General features: G+C 32.3%; 1 protein-coding gene across 1 annotated transcript; it reads right to left on the reverse strand.

Annotated features, from left to right (window-relative positions):
* Positions 1 to 9,749: 9,749 nt before the first annotated feature.
* On the reverse strand, positions 9,750 to 17,189 carry LOC148561870 (pleiotropic drug resistance protein 2-like). Its single transcript, XM_088491381.1, has 20 exons — positions 16,809 to 17,189; positions 16,597 to 16,717; positions 16,346 to 16,434; positions 16,138 to 16,222; positions 15,654 to 15,944; positions 15,367 to 15,457; positions 14,352 to 15,252; positions 14,071 to 14,231; positions 13,828 to 13,931; positions 13,537 to 13,702; positions 13,368 to 13,448; positions 12,999 to 13,135; positions 12,534 to 12,866; positions 12,163 to 12,453; positions 11,984 to 12,067; positions 11,755 to 11,888; positions 11,445 to 11,672; positions 11,161 to 11,332; positions 10,670 to 10,924; positions 9,750 to 10,076 (listed from the first exon to the last, which is right to left on the reverse strand). Exons 1-20 carry the CDS (start codon positions 17,180 to 17,182, stop codon positions 9,807 to 9,809), a joined length of 4,368 nt encoding a protein of 1,455 aa, XP_088347507.1. The 5' UTR covers positions 17,183 to 17,189; the 3' UTR covers positions 9,750 to 9,806.
* Positions 17,190 to 23,374: the final 6,185 nt, after the last annotated feature.

Genomic DNA, 23,374 nt, shown 5'->3' on the forward strand with positions numbered 1-23,374 from the left:
TGCCTTGTTATTGGTTATGAGGTATGTTTTGGGGTTTTGGGGATAACATGCAAGAAATATAAATGGCAAAGGAAATAAACTAACAACTAACAAAGCTCTTGGCAAGATATGAGAACTAGAAGTCCTATCCTCATTATCCTCCTCAATTGTGACCAAAATTATCCATTGCTACCACTTAGTTAACCTCTAACCATGGAGAAAAGTCAAGTGGATGAATCAATTTGATTCCACAAGTCCTAGCCAACTTCCAAGGGAAAGACTAGCTTTAGTGGGATGTTAGCTTTAGTGTGCGCGCCCCTTTGTGTAGTGCAACTATGGCAAATCTTATATTATTTCGAAGCCCCGGATGTTAGCTTTCCAACGCAACTGAAACCGCATCATTTGGACCTCTGTAGCTCATGTTATGGTCGATTAAGTGCGAAGAGGTCGACTTGACAGCTTTTGTGATTCCTTCATTTCTTCATGAGTTCTCCATCTTTACATGCTTTTCCTTCATTCTCTTGGTCCAATCTTTGCCTCCTAAACCTGAAATCACTTAACAAACATATCAAGGCATCTAATGGAATCAAGGTGAATTAAATTTAGCTATTCTAAGACCTAAAAAGTATGTTTTCACTCTTAAGCACAATTAAAGGAGAATAACAAAAACCATGCTATTTCATTGAATAAATGTGAGGAAAAGATGATAAAATCCTCTAAATTCAAGACAAGATAAACCCTACAAATGGGGTTTATCACTTGTTTGCTTTGATTACTTGAGTTATGCCTATTTGAATAATATGTCTATATGCTAGTTGATTTACCTGTTATACATGAATATTAATTGTGTTTTACTTGTTTGCATTAAATGTGTTTTACTGGCGTTGATGAGGATTGGGAGGCGGTGGTGATGCACACGGAGGTTAGGTTGGCGAAGGCTGTGGGATACAGTGGTGTGATTAGTATTAGTTAGAAATTCCCTAAGTTTAGATAACCCTATTTATGATTTATGGTTTAAGTTTTTTATTTTGTTAAGCTTGAATATCTGTGATGTGAAGTTCTAGGATTGCCTCTGGCGTCCTGGAACCTTATATCTTATATATTGGACACTGTTACCATACTGAGAACCTTATATCTTATATCTTATATGTTGGGCACTGTTATCTTTGTGTTTTGGTTAATATGTTGTAGTTCTCTCACTTTTGTTATTAAACTCTGTTGCCTTAGAGGCTTACTTTGAGAGATAAGTTGTATAAGGTGTTTTAACTCAAAAACTCTGTATTTTTTTGTATGTAACTAGTCGGCCTAAACTCTGTGGGCTACGACTAGAATTCTTTTGTTTATCATTGAAAGTGAAGATTTATACCGGTTTGGAATTTTCATAAAATAATTTCGTTGTGAGCATAGCCCAAACCGATAATCGATCTTCAAATCAAAGTTTATTTATGGTTGTCACAAGTCCAACCCAATAAAAATAACCGAGAGTATTAGTCCCGGGTCGTCTTCTCAAGAAATTGCAGTGAGGTATGTATATTATTGGTTATGGTATCCAAGGGGTTGGTTGGTAAAAAGTCAAGAAAATAGATGACAACAAAAGTAAAGTAAGTAACTAAAGAAAGCAAGTAATAAAGGAAGACATTCATGGCAAGGATTGAGAATCTAGGCTTTCTATCATAGTCATTAGTTATCATGCAATGATTAACAAGAATTTATCCTATTTAGTCAACTCCAACAATGGAAGAAAGTACAATGTTATCTTCACACGGGAGAAAGTCAAATAAGACTAGTTAATCTCAATCCAAAAATCCTAATCAACTTACTAATTGAATTAGCAAGAGATTAGAGTCAATGAAAATAATATTAACTAACAACTCTAGATCACCAATCTAAATTGGGTATTAATGACTCAAGATTGTCCAATTTCTCTTTCCAAGCCAAGAATGCTCAAAAAGCTACTCTAACATTCAACCAAATATTTTGTCAAACACTTGAAAGGCTGATGCGTGAGCATCTTGTCTATCTTTTCCTAGTGAATTTGCATCTAAATTGTTGAATTTAATTAAGAATTAATTATATTTTAGTCACTATGGATGCTATTTTGAGTTTTGTACAATACTGTTTATTTTAGGAAGCATTTGGCGGAATTTGATGGAGTTTCTGCAGAGAAAGAGAAGAAGCCAAGGAGATGACCAGCGAATACCGACGCGGACGCATGGCTCACGCGACCGCGCGGAATGGAGGAAATCGCAATGACGCGATCGCGTGCCTGACGCGAACGCGTGGACTGGAATCTGCACAAATGACGCGAACGCGTGGATGACGCGGACGCGTCACATGCGCCACGTGCAGGAAATGCAGAAAAATGCTGGGGCGATTTCTGGGCTGTTTTAACTCAATTTTCAGCCCAGAAAACACAGATTAGAAGCTGCAGAATGGATAGAACAAGTGGTCTCCACCCATCAACTGAAGATCTGTTAATTAATTCAAATTTAAATTCAAATCTTAAATTAGGAAAAGACATTATTATAAGTTTAATTTTAAATATTAGATTTTAAATTTATTAGGATTAGTTATAAAAAGGAATCTGATGCCATCAGATTGGAACGCTGTACATTTTTACCTGATTCCTTATTTTCTCTTTTCCATGAGCAACTAAACCTCCACTGTTAAGGTTAGGAGCTCTGTCTATTTCTATGGATTAATTTTATTGCTTTTACTATTTTAATTTATGTGTGGATTTATAATTTAAGAATTATTTTCGCTCTTTATTTTATGAATTTGGGTGGAACGGAAGTATGACCCTTTTTCTATTTGAGTTCTTGTAAAACTTGGAAAAGCTCTTTACCTGAACAACAGCTTGAAAACTATTTCTCCTAAATTTTAATTATCTGAATTTAATAGGATACGTGACATATAATCCTTTTATCTCTTGGATAATTAGAGTTTTTGTGGCATATAAACTAGAAATTGATTATCACCCTCTAATTGGAATTAATTGACCAAGGAATTGGCAGTTAATGAATTTTAGAGGAGACTAGGAAGGTCTAAAGAATTAGGTCTAGTCACATACAGTTTGCCATAAATTAAATCCTGCATAATTAAATTAGTTAGTAAGAAAAGTAAATCTGGAAAAATAGATAACTCTGAAACCTTAACTAACTTCTCCATATATTATTCCCATCTTAATTACTTGCCTTTCTTCAATATTTTTGATATTGTTTAATGTCCTTTATATTGCATCTCAACACTATTTTCTGTCTGCCTAACTAATCCTATCAAACGCTATTGTTGCTTAATCCATCAATCCTCATGGGATCGACCCTTACTCACGTAAGGTATTACTTGGTACGACCCGGTGCACTTGCCGGTAAGTAAGTGTGGTTGTAAATTACCGCACCAAAGGCATAAAAGAAAAGCATCATAAATTGCAAGAATAATAAATCTACAACTACCCAATTGCAAGGAATTAACAATAACTACTCAATTAAGCAACAATAAACAAAGAAACATCAAATTGCATTAAAAAAAACCCAAATCCAACAAAGAGTTCATAAACATAAAAGAGGCATAAAAGAGAAATTAACAAGAAGAAACTAGGGAATTAAACTACTAGAGCATGAAAAGGTAAAAGAAACAAGATGAAAATAAGAAATTGAATCTAGATCTAAGAGGAAAATAAACCTAAGAACCCTAATTCTAGAGAGAAGAGGGAGCTTCTCTCTCTAGAAAACTAACCTACATGATCCTCAGCTAATCTAATTGCTCTCCCGTTGACCCATCTTGAATTCTACATGAAGTAGTCCTAGAAATGAGTTGGATTTGGGCCTGAGCAGCTCAGAAATCGCCCCCAGCGAATTTACCTTAATGAGGTCACGTGATCAGCGTCATGCGTGCGCGTGGGTGACGCGTGCGCGTCATTGGCCAAAATTCTTCCTCACGTGTATGCGTGGATGACGCGTGCGCGTGGCCATGAGTGTTCTTTTCACGTGTACGTGTGGGAGACGCGTGCGTGTGGCCTTCAATTCTCCAAATACTCATTTCTTCATAAATTCTCTACTTTGCATGCTTTTCTCTTCACTTCTTCCATCCAATACTTGCCTTATGAATCTGAAATCACTCAACAAACATATCAAGGCATCGAATGGAATTAAGTTGAATTAAATTTAGCTATTTTAAGGCCTAAAAAGCATGTTTTCACACTTAAGTACAAATTTAAGGAGAATTACAAAACCATACTATTTTATTGAATAAATGTGAGACAAGTTGATAAAACCCCCTAAATTAAGCACAAGATAAACCACAAAATTGGATAACATATATTGAATAATATATATTGTAAAAGTAAAAGAGCTCAAAGTAGAAAAATATACCTTAAAAGTTGATAATTGTAGAGAAGAAGACGACATATATGAATGTCATACATGTCAAATGTGAATATCTGAATTTTGTTTTGTAGTACATGCTTTAATTTGATAATAAAGCAATAAGATAACAGTCATTGAATGATACATTTAGTATAATGTTTTTAGTAGTTATAGTATGACGAGGGATATTCCTCGTGCAATAATAGTAAATTTTGAATGTTTGCACGTATTTTTACTTAACTTTTTGTATTAAATCAATAGTAACATAAAATTAAAAAAATGAATAGTGCAATAGTTATATATTACTAGAAAATAAAGAATATATATTCAATCAAATGACATAGAGCTATTAGGATTATTTTTTAACAATTCAATTTTGAATTTAAGTTCATGCAAAAATACATTTAAAAATTTATAAATATTGTAGCAAAAAAGAATGAATTATTGATAATAAAATAAATAATAGAGATTGAAATAATATAGTGTTATTGAAAAATTTCATTATGAATTTTGAAAGGATTCAATTACATTCGAGACTTGGACTCATTTAATTGTATAAATAATAACAAAAATAAATAAATAAATAAATAAATATAATTCATGAAAAAAAATTAGCATGATGATATGGAAATTATAATGCCATAATGATATGTTTGGAATTTGTTCATGTGTGATGAATGAATTGATATATAAATTGAAATTAAAAAAGTGCTAAAGAAATAACTAGCAAATATTATTCATACTTTTGATTTGATGTTATAATTTATCAAACATTAAGAATGAATTTTGAAAAGATTCAATAGATTTGCAGATATTAATTTTGGAGTATAGAGAGCAAAACATGTTCGATAACTGTGACACATGGATAAGAATAGCTAATGCAAAGAATGAATCATGGTACGTTTGGATTTAAAATGACAATGATACATAGGGAGAGGTTTTATCAACACTCTCATGACAATAGATAAGGCAAATATAAGAGATGAGGCTACTGTGTTGTAGATGATCCCAAGAACTGAAAAAAAAAATTATAAGCGACTATATAGCATGTTTTGTACTCTTTTCGCTTTTGGTCAAGAATAAAAAAGATAGAACATGGCAAGTAATTAAAGAGTATGAAATTAAAGAAATTTCGTAGGTGACATACATTGATTTATTTAAATTTTTAGGAGTTTGAAGTACATATTTTTAGGCTTCGATATATTGATAGAAAGTATAACAAATTAAAGATTAGTGTCAATAGTCATTTCATTATTCTAAATAAATTGTTTGTAAAATCCTCAATAAATATTATTTGGCCATATGAAACTAAGTTTTGAATAGAGGTTGAGAAATAAAAATAAAAAAATTAGAATATATTAATTACTGAAATATATAAATGTTATTTGAAAATTGATTCAAGTATTTGAATATAATTCAAATTCTTTGAATCTATTCGGTGGAGCAAGAAATTAGTTTACCGGCCCCACAGTGGGCACCAATTGTTCTTGCTGAGGTTGGCCGGTGTATAGCTCGTCCATTGGTGAATACTTGTAAGCTCTCCGTCAAGATGAGTTATACATCGGCAAGGAGAGAACAAGAGGGTGGGTACCTGCAAAAGACACTCCGACGCTCAAGTCAGTAAGTATTTAAGAGGCATATAATAATTCTATGATTATAGAATGTTAGACGTGAAATAGAACTTATCACGTGTGTATCCTTATAATAATTCTATGAATATAGAATGTAAGACATGAAATAGAATTTATCATGTGGTTTATTTATAATAATTCTATGAATATAGAATGTAAGACATGAAAATAGAATTTATCATGTGTTGTGTCTTGAGATATAGAAATTAATGTCTTTTATATGCATAGAGTTGATGAATGATATTCATGTTATGACCGTTTGGTCATTAAGATAGAAATGATGGTCATTAAGTCGGTAATGAAGGTGTCGATTACAAGCAAAGAATGAATGATAGTTAACGTTGAGTTATAACTCATAAAAGCACAATAAAGACTGAGTTATAAGGTGACGGATCAGGAATGAATATCGATTTTTGAAAAACTCATAATTTTTTAAAAATACACACGAGACGATATTTATATATTTTATAAAACATACATGTTTTTCTTATTTGACTTTGTTAAACTTTAATTAAATTTTTAGTATGCATTCTTATATATACTCTATTTTTAAGAAATTTAGTAATATGTTACAAGCATTAGAAATTTGTTATATGTGATTTGGTTTAGATTGGTTTGGGAGACTCTGACTAGAAAACCGTAGTTAACGGCGTTTATGACGTTAACCTAGATGTATTTGACTCAAACCTCAACTAGCAGGGGTGTTGCTAGCCTAACGTGTAGGCCACAGGTTAGATCTGTTATACCATACAAGCACACTAGAGGGATCTAGAATGAGAACTCCCATTTCAGTTTATCCATTTAATCACTTAATATGAATTTCTTATCCCTAAAAAGAAATATGTCTTTTAAGATAAAGTTTGTATCATCTTGTGTGGATTATAGATATAATGTTTGCTCACTGAGTTGTAAAATTCACCCTATTATATTATCATATTTTTCAAATAAAGGTGTCATTCCACCAGTCCCTCAGTAGATCTTAGTCATTTCGGTGAGTCCTTCTTCTTTCCAAGGGCTATGTGTTTACGTAATAGAATCTTTGCACAAAACTCTAGATTATGTCAATGCTCCATATGTCACAGGCAGGGTCCTCGTATGGGTTATGTTATTTTGAATTTCGAACTGTTTAGATAGTAATTATGACTTGGTTATGTAAGACGTATGGATTTAACTATATACGTTAGTTATCAACTTAATATATATGATACGATGTTTGACATGTTTGGTTGTGGATATGATTGGAATATGCTGCTGTTGTTGTTGTCGTCTTTAGAAATGTATGTTTATTCTGATACAGGAAGATAATATTCATGTTAGTAAGGTTCTAGGAATAGAGGAGATTCTATCCGTTTTTTTGACAATTCGGCCAATTGGCTTGTCGAGGGACTTGTCCCTCCCATGACAGAATTATTATAGCTTCTACACAAATAGATTGGTGATTTATATGATGTTATTTGCAATGTTTGTTTTGCAATTTTGTTATGTTTGATCTCAATAAAATTTTAAAGTTGGATTAGCTAGAAATAGACATGCATGAGATCATTTCATATGTATTTTTCATACTACTCGTTCAAATTTGATAAATGTCTTGAGTATTTTAGTGTCGTGATCATTGTGGTTCAATCGCGTCTCTAATGTGATAAAAGTTGTGATAATTTCATAATGATATACGAGACAAACGAGATTGTTAAAATAATAAGAAAAAATAGTATTTAGAAGCACAAATAAAGTTTATGAGATATAATTATCTCAAAAAAATATATATTTAATTATATCCCAAGTGAGAGATTGTTAGGAAATTATAATTCCTAATTTATTATTTTAAATATTAAATGAAATAAGTTATTATTACTTTTAATTTGGCCTATTGAGAATAAAACTAAACATTCTATTTTATTTATGTTTTAGAATTTTGTCGGAACCACATCCAAATATAAAAAGTAGTTATAGGGTTCATTTTCCAATATACCAAAAGTTGCCTTTATTAACTCCATATATCTCATAATTAAATTTTGATGATTAACAAATTCAAGTATAATTTAATCATTTTATTAAAATTCTACCTAAAGTTTGCTCAAGTGTGAATTATACTAACAAATTTTTTTTAAGTAATATAAGTAAACTAGGTACCTTCTAAATATGAGAAAAGTCTAAATACCAAAAAGTATAACTTCAGAAGTAAAGTTGAGTAAACAAGACTATTTTTTAAATACCGAAGCTACCTCAAAAGTAACATAACACATCTTAGAATTATAAATGTCTCATTCTCCGTTACAAAAAGCACATTTTAGCTCCAATATTGAAATTTGAGCATTTTTAACAAGCAAAACCATTTAGAGAAGTTTGCTCTCTCATCTACAAAATATTGCAAAGTTTTTAAATATGACAAGTTTGCTCTCTCATCTGCAAAGTATTGCAAAGTTTTTAAATATGACAAAAGATGTTATTACAAGTAAAAGATATTTTGACATATTCACCTTCCTTTGTAAGACAAAGACAGAAGAAGACACACACACACTCTCTCTCTCTCTCTCTCTCTCTCTCTCTCTTCACATTTTAGATTAAATTATATTTTTTGAGATTATATGTGTTCATCTTATAACATCTTAGAACACCAGAAAACACTAAGAGAGATTCTCAAACTAAGTTGTTAAGTTTGTAAACTTTTTCAATATCCTAGTTATCAACTGTGAGTCTTTGAACTCAAAAATTCTCCATTGAAACCTGATTCAGTATTAATCTCTATTCTTAGGAAGGATTGATGAAAGAATACTTAAAGTTCTTATGTTAAATTACAGTCTAATTTAAATTTTGTCTGAGAAAGTTAAGAAAATATATAAAGTTCTTAGGTTAGTGGAATATCCAATTTAAATCATTTTTTAGTTAAGTAAGCCTTGATGCAAGAATATCTAAAATTCTTATATTGGTGAAGAGTCAGTCTGAGTAATTTTGTAGTCTTTATAAGACTTGAAAAAAATAATATTTAACGTTTTTAAATAATATCTTTTGTACTATCATTCTATAAGTAGAACTCCCATCGAGATGTACTTTTATAATCTTATTAGTAAAACTCTTATCTCTCTTTTATATTCTATTTATCTATCTTAAGTTCAGAAGTCTTTGTTACATAAGAGATAACTAAAAAACCAATTTAAAAAGCATCTGAAAAAGTTAAGAAAGACCTTAGAATTTCTTTCCTTAAAATATAATATCTCATAATTTATTTTAAAAAGAACTTAAAGCAAGCTTGTCTTTCTCACGCTAACCTATATTCGTCGCATACAAGTCCTAAAACTTGAAAAGTATTTAAATTTTTATTTCAAAATAAAATAAATCAAAGCATGATTCAATCCCATTCTCGTGTGCTACTTACAATTTAGCCTTTGCAATCCTTGCTCATTAGAGAAATTGCTATTGAGTTTTATCATAAATACAAAAGACTTTGGTTAAAAAAGATTGAAGAACTACTACTAGTCAAAATCAAGTAATCACAAGTCAATACTAAAATTACGAGTCCTTTCACTATATTCATAGATCTAGATTTGCTTTTGTGTTAAGATTTTTTTTTTTTTTGATAATTTAACATTAATAATCTAAACTGAAAAGATCAATACAAAGAATTTCTAACCTATTGGATTGGATTTCTTTTATTTTCATCTTCTACATAAATATATTGTATATATGGAAGACAAAACTTTTACCAATTTTCAAAATAAGAAACTCGTTTATTTATGTTACCTTTTTTTTAAAGAATAATGTAATTTAATAGCAATAGGGGGTCGAGCTGCTGGTTAGTAAAATATAAATAAACGTGATATGGTTTTTGCTTGGACTATCTCTTCTGAAAGTTGAGGAATTTGATGCCATAGGCAAAGACGAACAAGAAAAGAAGCACCCAGCCTACATGAACAACAGCAACCACCGGAAGGAAGTCATAGTCAAAACCCAAAACATCTTTAAGGAGTTGCTTCAGTGGCATGGTTCCACTTCCTGGTATCTCTAGTTCTGCATCCTTGTCACCCAGTTGAGAGGTGATAAGGCCATACAATGTCCATGCAACAGGAGAAGCCCAATAGTACCATCTCCACCACACAGGGATTTGCTGCAACATTTAGACTTTAGTACAAATATAAGGTTATCTATGATTAATTTTTTTTTTTTTTCTATGTTCGGACTTTTAGTTTCGGCAAACCAAAAAAATCAAATTGAAATCTTTGGTCTGTATTTATGCCATAAACGTATTACATTAAAATAAATCTCATTTATGAAAAAAGTACGAGTAAATTACCAAAATCATCTCCAACTTTTAAATATGCTGACAAAAATCTTCTTAATTTTTGTATTTAGCAAAACACTTATGCATTTGATCCAAAATTTTGTAAAAATATTTAAATAACTATTTAAAAAATATATAACAAAAAAAAAACAAAAATTTAATCTCTAGAATTTATTTTTTTAAAGTATTTTTGTCGATTGATAAAAAAATTGTAGAAAAAAATATACTTGCCATAAAATTACTAAATTTTGAGGATAAAAAAATATTATTTTTTAATTATACTTGAAAAAATAAAATCAAAATTTAATATTTAAAATACTTTTTAAAAATATATATTTATCTTCATAAAAAATAAAAAATTAGGGGCAATTTTGGTGGTTTACTCAAAAACTATCAAAGTGCATGGCACATTATTTTACCGTTCTAGGAATGAGGAAGCCAGAGAACAAGTTCCAAAAGCTCAAGAAGAAGGACATGCAAATGGCAGCAACTTGGTGACCAGGTGTCAAAGCAACAGTCATCATTCCATACAATGTGAAGTATATGAAACACATTAGAATGTAGTAGTAGAACCAAAAGAAGTTCCCCACCTTCCATTCGAAACCAATCATGGAATAAAGGATAATAGTGTAAATGGCAGTTTGAATTGCATTGTAAATGGCCTCTATTGCCACCTGCAGAATTAGCAAGTTGCTTTTAGTTTACATAATTAAAAAACATTTGCAACACAACTTGCCTAACAAAGATTGTCTTCTTAAAAAACAACACAAGCTTAGCTCCTTTAAACACAAAATTGAATGTTAGTTTTATGTTAATCGTATTAAAATTTAGGGTATGTTTACTTTATTCAATATTTTATAAATATTTCTTCTGGGAAAAATGAATAGGATTGCCAATCTTCGTATTTTACCTGGCCAAATGCATAGGGCAATGCAGAATACATCCCTGCAGCCCTTTCACGATAGAAGACGGTTCTTTCAATGGCAACAACTGGTTGTACTGCTGAAGCGTTCGTCGCTCCAAGGAAGAGCACAGCAGAGTACATAGCTCCCAAAAGGTTCATTAAATCTTGTTGTTTGTGACTTACAAATTTTTTTCAGTAAACATCAAAACACAATTGAGGCCACAGGAGCAATAAGAAAAGCATTTAAAATCATAAATTGAAAAAATTATGTAAAATCTGACATGACTCACGTGTTCTTTGCTTTATTCCAGAATATTAGACCAAAAATGAGTCCAATGAGTATTGTCATGAAGAATCTAACAGCATTATACTGAGGATGTCTCCAGTACGACCAATGTTGTTTCCAGAAGCAAGCTTTGCATTGAACCAAGAATGATTGGGAATATTTGGCTGGGAAAGACAAGTCTTTGGAACCTGGGGTTGGAGTACTGAGCTCCTTGATGAGTTCTTGATTCATCCTGAAGAAAGTACAATTAAAATAAGAGTTACAAAACTGAAATTCTTGTTGCACATAGGAGCAGATAAAGAAAAATAACTTACTGGTAAAGGTCAGAGTTGGCATAGATGGCTGCAAAATCTACATCCAATTGAGCCTCCATTGAAATGGAGCTTATATCAAGCATCCATGTTGCAGGATTATAACCATCCTTGATTTTAGGAACTCCAGGGATAGCCTAAAGCAGAACCTCAATATAAGACATACATAGAGAAGTATGGAGAAAAAGCCTAAATTCTCAGATACTTGAAATAGAAAAGCTTCAATACTCACTTCGAAATATTCTCTGAGTTTATGTGAGTGGCGACCAAGTGGGCCAGCATAGATAACTTGTCCTCCTCTTTTCATCAACAATAGCTATGATACCAAAGAAATATCAAAGTTGAAGTTATGTAACAATCTATGAAATAAATGAGAAACGCTCTGCGCTCCATATAAGAGTCTAAACTTACCTCGTCAAAGGCCTCAAAAATGTCTATGCTAGGTTGGTGAATTGTACACACGACAGTTCTTCCGGTGTCCACTGTATTTCTCACGGTTCGCATAACAATCGCTGCAGCTCTAGCATCAAGTCCAGATGTTGGTTCATCCATGAAGATGATTGAAGGGTTGGCTACAAGCTCTACGGCTATAGTAAGCCTCTTCCTTTGTTCTGTTGATAGGCCATCTACACCTGGAAGGCCTACCAATGCATCTTTGATTGGTATAAGCTCGACCAACTGCATAACTTCTTCAACAAACATCTACATCACCAATAGAAATTCTGCTCAATACAACACATATTTAATTATTAAGGCCATGATGATAGATTTTTTCGACAAACCTTTCGTGTTTCTGTTTTAACATCTGAAGGAAGACGAAGCCATGCTGAGAATAATAGTGATTCATAGACAGTAACATGTGGAGAATGAATGTCATTCTGCTCACAATAACCGCTAATCCGAGCAAATGTTGCTTGGTTCTTTGGATAACCTGAGATGCTAATATTTCCTTTGATGTAACCACCTGTTTTTCTTCCGGCTAATACATCCATGAGCGTTGTCTTCCCCGCGCCACTAACACCTACAAGTGCTGTCAATATTCCTGGTTTGAAAGCACCACTGACATCTTGTAGTAGTTGTAGTCTATCTGAACTGAAACCTTGATTCTTCATTTCCTAGTGTGGTAATGGTCACAAAACAAACCAAAAGCTTTATTTTGAATACCTTTCGCTATCATTAACACGTCAATATAATTTAAGACAGCATAAAAGGTAGCAAATTTAGAATGCTTAGAAGTAGTCTCTTACAGCAGGCATATCTACATAGTAGCTAACATGATTGAATGCAAGTGATAGAGGCTCAAATGGTAAAACCATTCCTCTTCTTTCTTCTTGGTTCGAAGGACCGAAAATTTCTGAAGAATTTTTCATTTCCATCTCTGCACCTGCTATATATGATAAAAGATTAGCAGCATTAAATGAAATGGTGATACTTTTTTGCATAGAGTTGTGCTGAGTAACCTTCTCAAAAAACAATTACAAGTTACACAAAAATGTGCTTTTGAATCAAAATTAAAGCTTCTAGGTAGTTCTATACCCTAACTTATGTTTAACATAACAATGAGTTGAACTTGGAATCACAAGGAAAGAATGTAGAGATAAAGTAGGCACAGAAACCTTCAAAGATAAGCTGTTTGGAGGATGATATTTTGTTCCCTTCACCTTCATCTGCGATGACTGCTTTCGAATCACTCAAAGCTGCAATTATAGTTTGACATTAACATGTTTACAGATGCTTAAAATATCACTGAATTACTGACTGAAAATCAAAGGACATATAACTCACGATTCAAGTAAGTCAATGCAACAACGAATAGAAGATTGAAAAGAAGAGAAAACCCAAACAAGGCTCCAATGCAGATCCAAAACCAATAATCTTCTGTATAGAAACCTCTAGATCTGAGAAGTAATTTTCCAACTGTTGGTGCATCAATTCTAGGATCTGTATTTGGCTGCAATATATTGGGAAAGAAAAAAAAATCAGCAGTTCTTAAAGTTCAAGTATAGTGAGGTAACTAATAAGGCCATAAACACTTTATTTGGCCCTATGCTATCTACAGTCAAATTAAATTCATACTTGACTCCATCTTTTATCTAAGAATTCATTCATCACTATGGCATTCTGGCCATACATCATAGGAGATATATAATAACCCCATATCATCCATGGTGCAATGTCGTCTGCAAACACACAAGAAATTACAATGCATTTAACTATACTACTACTATTCAAAAAAAAAAAAAAGGGGCAAGAAAAAGTAACTTATTTAGTCATAATATCGAAGAAAATGAAGATAACATATAGTTATCAATGGCTTACCTTTGGCAACAATAAAACCTCCAAGCACAAATATGACTTGCAAGGTCAAGGTACCCAGTGTATTAGCAACAACTGGTGTTCTACCAACTGCAGCAATGAATCGAAATAGAGACAGAGCCATCTGATGGATTCCAAACAATGCCAAGAATTGTCGAAAAAATCTAATGAAATAATGAAGGGAAATTTGTGAATTAGAAATTGTATCATTCTTATCTCCCCAAAGTACAAACTATTATTACCACCAAAGCCAAAGAAAACAATAAATTAAATCCTTGAGTTACCTATCAGCACCAGGAGCAAACCCAACCGTATAGTATGTAAGAACAATCCATATCCCTGATTCCATAAGGGAGAGAGGGATCCTTAGAACCCATATAGGTAACCCAAAGGACCATGCAGGGAAGAACAAAAAATCCCTTTGTTTGTAGAACACTGGAAGCCTGAATACAGTCATGGCTAGTTCTGCCATTCCATTAAACATCACATTTATTAGAGTGAAAAATAGTGCTCCAAAGAATTTTTGTCCATCTTGGACAGTCCCCACTGGCATTTGGGTTCTAAGGAACACAGTAAAGGTGATGATAGACATAATTGTTATCTGTGTTGTCTTGAATACATAAACAAAAGCACTACGCTTCATGAGCAACCATTCTCTTGAGAAGCATGCCTTAAATAGTTCCCAGTTTGATATGCCATACTTGTTTTTTACCAAAGCAGCTTGGTGGACTCCACGCTTATCATAGGGAATCCCAAGCTCAGTCACAAGTTGTTCACCTATTTTAAATGAACTGAAGGCCTCTGCGAATTCAGAAGTGGAAACGTATCTATAAGGTTCATCTTTTTGAGACCAATATTGTTGCTGGTCTTTCTTGGATGTTACTTCTTGTAGAAAATCAGCAACTCCTTTTCTCTCTGGACACTTGAATCCCATTTGTTCAAAGAACTCTAGCACGTTCTGGCGCGGACCTTGGTATACAATTTGGCCTTCTGAAAGTAGGATAATGTCATCAAAGAGATCAAATGTCTCTGGTGCTGGCTGCAGAAGAGAAATCACCATGGTCACATCCATGATATGAACCATCTGTCTCAAGAACTTGCATATCTGAAATGTGGTGGAACTGTCCAACCCTGTTGATATTTCATCCATGAAGAGCACCTTCGCCGGTCCAACCAACATCTCCCCTACACCCAATTACAACTGAAAGCATTTAGTGTCGATCAATAAATAAACTATAAAATGCTTAAACAAGCCAGTATTTTGAAAAATTATGCTACTATGAGAAGAGAAAAACTCACCTGTAGTTAAGCGCTTTTTCTGTCCACCAGAGATACCCCTTCTCATTTCATCACCAACCATAATGTCAGCACAAATATCCATTCCAAGTATCTGTTAGATTAAGGGATGAAGTTATACAAGTGGATGATAAAATCAGTAGTGTTCACGTGACTCTTTTTTTTTATGTACTCATTGTATACTCATCACTCCACTATCATAGAATGGAGGATCATCTAGGACCTTAAAATTGAGGGAAAAAATCAAATAAATAAAAGAAAATTGAAGTTTCTACAATGTGGACGCTAACCTTGAGAACATAATCAGTTACCAAACTGGTTTTTTGGCCTGACATAGCTGTGGCCTTCATGAATGCATCAATTTCAGGGTTTGGCTTTATTCCTGCATCTTTCTCCCTTCTTGACAGTTCCACCAGCATCTCGTACCTCGTTCCAACACCTAAACAGCGTCCTGAGAAATCTAGTGTCTCTCTCACTGTCATTTCTCCATAGTGAATATCATGTTGACTAATATAGGCACAAGTTTTTCCAGCAATGAATTCATTTAGCTCATGACCACAATAAGTGATTTTCCCCGAGGACTGCTCACAAAACATCATAGATCAAAATAACTACCAATTTGGACAAATTAATATTTAGATACATTTATTGTTTTAATGTACCAATTTATTCAGACACAGTTTTCGGGAAATGGAAGTAGTAAGTAGTAACTAATTATATACAAAAAAAAAAAACAACAACAACAAAAGAAAGCATAATGAAATAGGAACAAACCCTTAAGTCACGGTCAAGTTTCCCTGCAAGTGCTAGAAGCAATGTAGTTTTCCCAGCACCCGGAGGACCCAGCAGGAGAGTCATTCTGAGATTTCACACAAGAAAAAGTTGTGTATAGAGATTCAAATACCTTTTTTTCGATTGTTGCATGATAGAACTAACTGTGTACACATTAAATATAACTCAATATAAATGAGAATCGTTTTACCTTGATGGCTTTATTATTCCACTAACATCTTTAAGAATCTGAATTTCTTTCTTCTTGGAGGGTGCAAGGTGAAACAATCCTAAGATGCTCTATCGTTCAAATGAATGAATCAGTCAAAGCATTAGTTCTACTAATGGTGCTATTCTCAAATTTAACTAAACATCATATATCATAATACAGTGAAATTATTCATACCAGAAAATAATAATAATCAGTATTAAACAATTGCTAATGTGGGAACATTCAAGTACCTCAAAAGTGTGGAGAGTGGCATTAAGCAAAGTAGGAAGCGCTCTACTCCCAACATACAAATCTCCCTCCGCAGATAAATTCTCATACCGGACTTCAATTTTAGGAATTTCAATCCCCACCCTGAAAGTAAAAATAGCAAAATTCATCAACTAATTAATAATAAAAAACTTTCGTTTCGGTGATAGATATAGATAGAGAGATAAACAAACACCTATCGACTCTGTCTCTAAGCGTGCGCAAGAACTTCTCATTGTCTTCTTCAACAACCTTTAATATGCTTTCCATGAGAATCTTCCGATCATGGAAGGCAAGCTTGGTAACATCAACTTCGCCATGGACTACTTCGCCATTATCAAGAACTTGCTTGAGCACACCTTTTCTCATGCGATCTAATGTTGGCAGTCTCTCGATGGCAGCCCAAGTGAGGTGCTGCTCGTCGTCCTCCTGCATGTGGCGGTTGCTACGGCCAAACACGTCCGGCTCAGCCGCCGCAGTCCAAACGTCCCTGAAGCTGGCAGAGGTCCAGCTCCGGCGACTGCTGGTTGACATGGCTAAATCATCCCCCGTCATCAATGCTGATGCCATTTTTGGTTTAGCTTCTTTTCTCTTAAAACGGATACAGCACTGAGCCTTCACATATGTAACATGACGCAGTTAGCTTTTAGAATCACCACTCATGTATATGCATGCCCATGCTTTAGTTTTTCAAACAAAATTGACTCAAATAAAAGAGAAAAGACACCGAATACAACACAGGTAAAATAATAATAAAAAAAATTATCTAAAGTTGTTTTTTTTTTTTTTTTTTTTTCTTTTGAGGTTTGTGTTTTTGAATTTTTTTTACTTTGTTTTTTTTTTTTTGGTCTTCTAAATTGAATTAGATGGTAATAGACTAATAGAAAAAGTTTTTTCAATGGTGTAACTTTTTTTTTTTGTTAAAAAAAGAAACCTAATGCTATAGGAATTGGAAAACAAACGAAAACCACGAACAATAAGAAAACAACCTAATGCTATGGAGAAATAAAAAGAAAACCACGAATAGTAATAAGGAAATAATAAATAATAAAAGAGACAATAGCAAAAAAGAATAAAAAGAGACAAAGGAAGACACAAAGATGAATAATGGACAACATAGAAAATTATGCTGTTTTTTTTTTTAATTAGAATAAAGAAAAACAAATATAAATTAACAAGAATTAATCTAATATCTGAAAATCTAGTACCAAATGATACGGAACGTAACCCAAGATAAGAAAAAAAAAAAAGAAACTTCTCTACTTTAATTTGATTTTCTGATATAACAGTTAAAAAAATTATTCTATCTCTCCTGTTCACACCTAAGTTTCTCAAAACAACTCAAATAAATTTTCATTCATCTAAATTGATTCAAAAAAAAAATAACAAGAAGTCTTTAAATAAACGTTTAACAAATCAACTTAAAAATGAGCCAAATCTTTTTAGATATTTAATTTAAATTTAAATTTCTAAAAATAATTTAATTTAAATTAGATTTAATTTTTATTAAATTAAATCAAATCTATTTTAAATTTAAATTTAAATTTTTTAAAAATATTACTAAATAAATTAAAATTAAATTAAATCTTCTAATAAATTTTAACAACAAAACAAATTAAATATAGACTAAAAAATCTTCTTCATCACGTATCAACCTCCCCTTGAAAAGCATCTCAACTTTGTTACAAAATGGTACGTGATATATTAGCAATGCCGACATTAGAATTTAAATGAAAATATTGAGATTGCTTTTTCATGTCAACTTGCATGTTCCCACAGCCTGTATTAATTAACTTACCATATGATTCATATCATAATTTGACATTATTTATTAAGACTTAGCTTGGCGAGTTTGCTGCATCAATATCAATTAATACTTAATAATATTGCCACAAGAAGCAGCATATCTATAAGAGGATCTTCCCCTCCCTTGTCATCTGTAGTCTGTAGATGTCAGTTTTGATGATTAATTAATTTTTGATTTCGAGCAAAAGGTCAACTATATGCTGTTTTGGCATATCTTGTATCTTCTATGACCAATATTTTATACTTTTAGTAGCGTGCAATAATAGGTTATTTATATTTGATGCAAGATAATGTGCACTTAAATTATTATATGAACACATGCCAACCAACTTTTCTTTACACATTCAGAAGAAACCAGTAGTGATATATAATATTTAAACCTGTTGGATCGCAACAAATCAATCATTATCAAGGTAATCTCCAATGAAGTAATTCATTTGCCAAATTTATTATTAATTCTTTTCCTTGTTACATTATAACACGTGCTAATTAATTAAGTTATAAAATTCTTCTAATATATTAATTTATAACTGTTGAAGAGCAATGTAGATAAATATAGAAACAAATTCCTTACTATAAATAATGTTGAGAACTAATATAAAGTGGTGGTGAAAGTATATTTGGATCTTGGTGCTTCAAGTAAAAATTTTTATCTTAACCATTAAAAAATAATGATGAATGGATTAGATTAAATAATTATTATATATTAAAAATTATAATAATATAAATTAATTATTCAATATTTGTAAACTTTTATTTTATTTTTTTATTTTTTTATTTTTTTTTCGACTTATTTTTTCTTTGTCTTATTATTCACTTTATTATCTTTCTTTTCTAATAGAAAATAAGATTTGATTATGAATATTTTTCTCTAATTAATGTGAGCTTTTGAAGCAAAAATAGAAACTCCTATAAAAACAATAGACATCACTTACTTATCATGGGTATGAAGCATTCATAGCATTTTTGATCAAGTGAACTCGTTATTTATTGAGGTTTAGTCTAAAACACAACATATTGGATCTGTGAAGTGGCAACTGACAAGGCATTAAAGTTGTATATTAGTTACTATTTAACAAGGCACAACTCAATTATCAAGAATTAATTTCAGTTTAGTGTTAAAAATTGTATAGAAACTAATTATTATTTTTTACTACTGTTTTTAATCCCAAACCAGTTTATGAAATCTATGATTGTGGTTGGAGCGTTAAATTGGAGTGAAGGAACCATGTCCTAATAATATCAAAAGGAAAAAATAATAATTAATAATAATATTGTTAATAATGTTGGTTATAACTTGTAAATATTGTGGATTTGTGGTGATTGCTATTGTTAGAAAGAAAGACAAAGCTACAGCAAATAACGTGATGGTAGTTATTATTATAAAGAAAAATAAAAGAAAGAAGATGATGGTATTTAAGTAATTTTTCATGTTATTTTTTAATTTTTTTGTTTGGACTATCAAAATCTTTAATATACCTTTTCTCAGACAAAACCTATAAAGAAAAGGATAGATAATCCAGATATTTTGAGTATCATCAGACTTTCAGACTACTCATATGAAAAGTGAAAACCATTTATTAGAAAACAACATTTATGTATCTAAATATTTGCAACCTAAAAAAAAAAAAAAACTTATTATTTAGGATGTGTTTAGCATTACATGGAAAAAAATAAGAGTGTATTTAAATCCTTTGAACGCTGATTTTTAATGTTTGGTTACTGTGTTTTTTTTTACACTAAACGCAAACGTAATTTCGTATCTTAAAAGCGTGTTTATTTGAAACAAAAAATTGTAGCTTTTGCATTCACTATTCACTTAGTATGCGTTTATATTTGCTGATTATTATTGATTTCAATAATTTTTTTTATAAGAATTTTTATATTTGTTTAAAGTCATTTTAAATATTTTAATTTTTTTATTTTTTATTATAATTTAATTATAATATAAATTATTGATCTTATTAAAAAAGACAAAATAAATAAAAAATTGATCATATATAACAATAGAATTATAAGTAATAAAATTTTATAATCTAAAATAGTATTAAATAAGTAATTTTAACTAATATTATCCAAATAATATTTATTTTATTAAAATTAATTTTAGATAGAATTACCAAACATAAATTATGTTGACACAGACTCACTTCTATCCGAAAATCAATTTTGTAAAATCATTTTGACGCCAATTCAAATACACACTTAATCCTTTGGAGGAGATCTTGAAAGCACCACAGTAGTTAATTACAAGATAAAATGCCAATGACTATTTGTTTTTTTTTTTTAATGAAAAAGTATAGATAAATAATTCTTAACTAACTAATTTTAAATAACTATAATAAATAATCATTAATTTTATAAATTTTAATTATCATTAATTAATAACAATTAATTAGTATGAAGTGCAGTTTAAAGATGTTTGTGACTTATTATTTGGCTAAACTTTGATTAATTTTATACACGCCCACCGCACACAGTATAAAACTCTTCAATCGCAACCCAGCTATTGCTAGGAATGGATCCTGATGTAGCAACTTTAGCTTAATACATTTCTATGCTTTGGGTGCAATTTCTGAGCCTTTTTGTTGACAGGTCCTTTGTAAATATCTTTATGTGGATCCCTATCCGTTAACTGTTAATCCAACAATCTTAAGAGCTTCTTAACTTTGGTCTGGTACAAGCTTTCATTTTAACATCAGTTGTTTTTATTTATTTATTTGTAATCTTTAATTTATCCTATGAATTAGGGGTAGTAAATAACACGATCACATCATATAAGAAAGGATTATTACAATGGTTAACTGGTAAATTGTATTCAAAAGACACTAGTGAAACATTTTCATTTTTGCTACCGCCGTCTAAAATTTATAGCATCTAGTCTCACGCTAAAGAACCAAATTTCAAATACGTTCATGCCTTAATTCATCAACATACATGTTCCATTGTTGTTTCAATGACAGTTCCCAATGATGATGCTGCAGTTCAGAGATGGCTCCAATGCAGGAACAGCTCTTCATCACGTTCAATGTGGTGTAGGAAAAAAGTAAGCACAAGTTGGCATTTACAATGTAGAAGCCTTCTTTCACAGTTTTTCATGTGATGCAGAGAAATTGGTTGGAATGCCAAAGGCAGCAACAACAGCAGATCAGACATGGTGCCAATGCTGGAACAGCTCTTCAGCATGTTCAAGGTGGTGCGATTTGCAAGCAAAGCTGCATAAAAACTATGCAGAATTAATAAAAGCATCAAAATGTGTTCGAAACTCTAGGCCTTTAGCTTCGGTGGCTAAGATAAAAAAAAAAAAATTTAATGTGATTTGCATGTCTGAATGCTTACCATTGATTACCACTTTCGTCTTGGTTAACTATATAAAATTAAAAAGAAAAATTCTAGAGTGAAGAGATTTATAAATTAATAAAATAAAAAATTAATTATTATTGAATTTGTAATTTGAGACAACCCCAGCTGAAACTTCAAACTTTGGGGCCACTGTGTTTGGGAGGTTCTCTCTAAAGAAAAGAAATACTAGAGCATCACTGTGTTTGGGAGGTTCTTTCTAAAAATAAATGACCATTTGTATTCATGAGAGATGAAAATGATGACATTTGTACCTATAATAGCCTGAAACTAAAGTTATACTCATGATAGATACCCTCCGTGTGACAAAAGTACCCTGACTTGGATCTGAACTTGGTTCGTAGGAATCCGATCCTATGTGGCACTCCAAACCCCCAAACCCTTTAAATATAATCTAATTTTAATTTATAATTTTATTCCCCATCTTCTCTTCCCCAATTCCAAACTCTGCGTCCCTACCACCGCTCTCATTTCTTGCTACCACCATAGCCATCAACATCATCGACCCACCATTCTCACTTCTCGACGTTTCTGCCTCTTCCTCAACAGCCTCTTTCTCCTCTCATCGTCAACATCAACAACTTCATCCTTATTAAGGTTTTTTTAATCTTCCGAATTCCCAAAATTTTTCATCATTTCTCACTTCTCACTGGCGCCACTCACGAAGGGCGTAACTTTCCTCTGATCTCATTTCTGTAGGCGCTGGAAGCACTGATTCGTCTGAGACAAAAATGCTGTCGTGGTAGCGGTTGTCGTTACCATTTTCTGCTACATGCACCAGTTCGAAGGGAGACTGGGAGTAGCTTGGATCCAGATCACTGAACCCGAAGATGTCTGGTGAAGCAGATGGAGAAGTGTGGTCAACGACGGGGACATTGCCGCCGGAGAAGTTGGAGTAGCCGCCGTATCCGGAGAAGTTGTCTTCGTCGGCGTGGTTTTGGTGGTGATCGGAGTCGACGCTGTAGGTATCAAAAGCAGACATGTCTTCTGTTTCTATGTTGTTTTTGTTCTCTCTCTCTTCTGTACAAAGATGGGTGCTTCGTTTGCTTAGCTTAATTGAATAACTGTATTCAGAGAAAGAGAGAGATGTTGTTAAAAATTAGAACGTTTATTTGAGAAATAAATATTACCAACACGTTCATATATGCGTTCCTCAATCGCGGGTCCTTTTCTCCTTCACTTTGATTTTTTGTGTTACTGATTTGTGGAGTGCCTGATTTTTTTCAAAGTTTGAATTTTTTTCCATAATTGATGAAGAGGAGAATGAGTCTGGGGAAGAGATAGATGAAGACGAGGGGGATGATGATGATGTTGTTTTCCTTGAGAATTCTTACTACCTGCACGGTTACTGGGCTGGCTTGGTTGACCGGTATAAAGAGATGGTTGAGAAGTACCATCCTGGATTTGGAGTGCGGAAGAGGAAGGGGAGGTGGAGAAGGTGAGGATGAAGGAAGAGTGGTTGGAAAGCATGAGAGTGAGGAGGGTGTCCTTGATGGGGGTCAGAGTGGATGGTGAGGGAGCGAGTGTTGAGGAAGAAGGAGCCAGAGTGGGGTTTGGAGAGAGAGAGAGAGTGTGAGTAAGAGAGAGAGAGGGGTT

Source organism: Arachis ipaensis, chromosome B6 (genome assembly GCF_059453495.1).
Source record: "Arachis ipaensis isolate K30076 ecotype BB chromosome B6, ASM5945349v1, whole genome shotgun sequence".
NCBI classification, from domain to species: Eukaryota; Viridiplantae; Streptophyta; class Magnoliopsida; order Fabales; family Fabaceae; genus Arachis; species Arachis ipaensis.

Coding starts and splice junctions, on each gene's coding strand:
- LOC148561870 (XM_088491381.1), bottom strand. CDS start 17,182: ATGGCATCAGCATTGATGACGGGGGATGATTTAGCCATGTCAACCAGC. Junction 13,703..13,827: donor TAGATAAAAGATGGAGTCAA/GTATGAATTTAA, acceptor AATATATTGCAG/CCAAATACAGATCCTAGAAT. Junction 13,136..13,367: donor CAAACAGCTTATCTTTGAAG/GTTTCTGTGCCT, acceptor CATATATAGCAG/GTGCAGAGATGGAAATGAAA.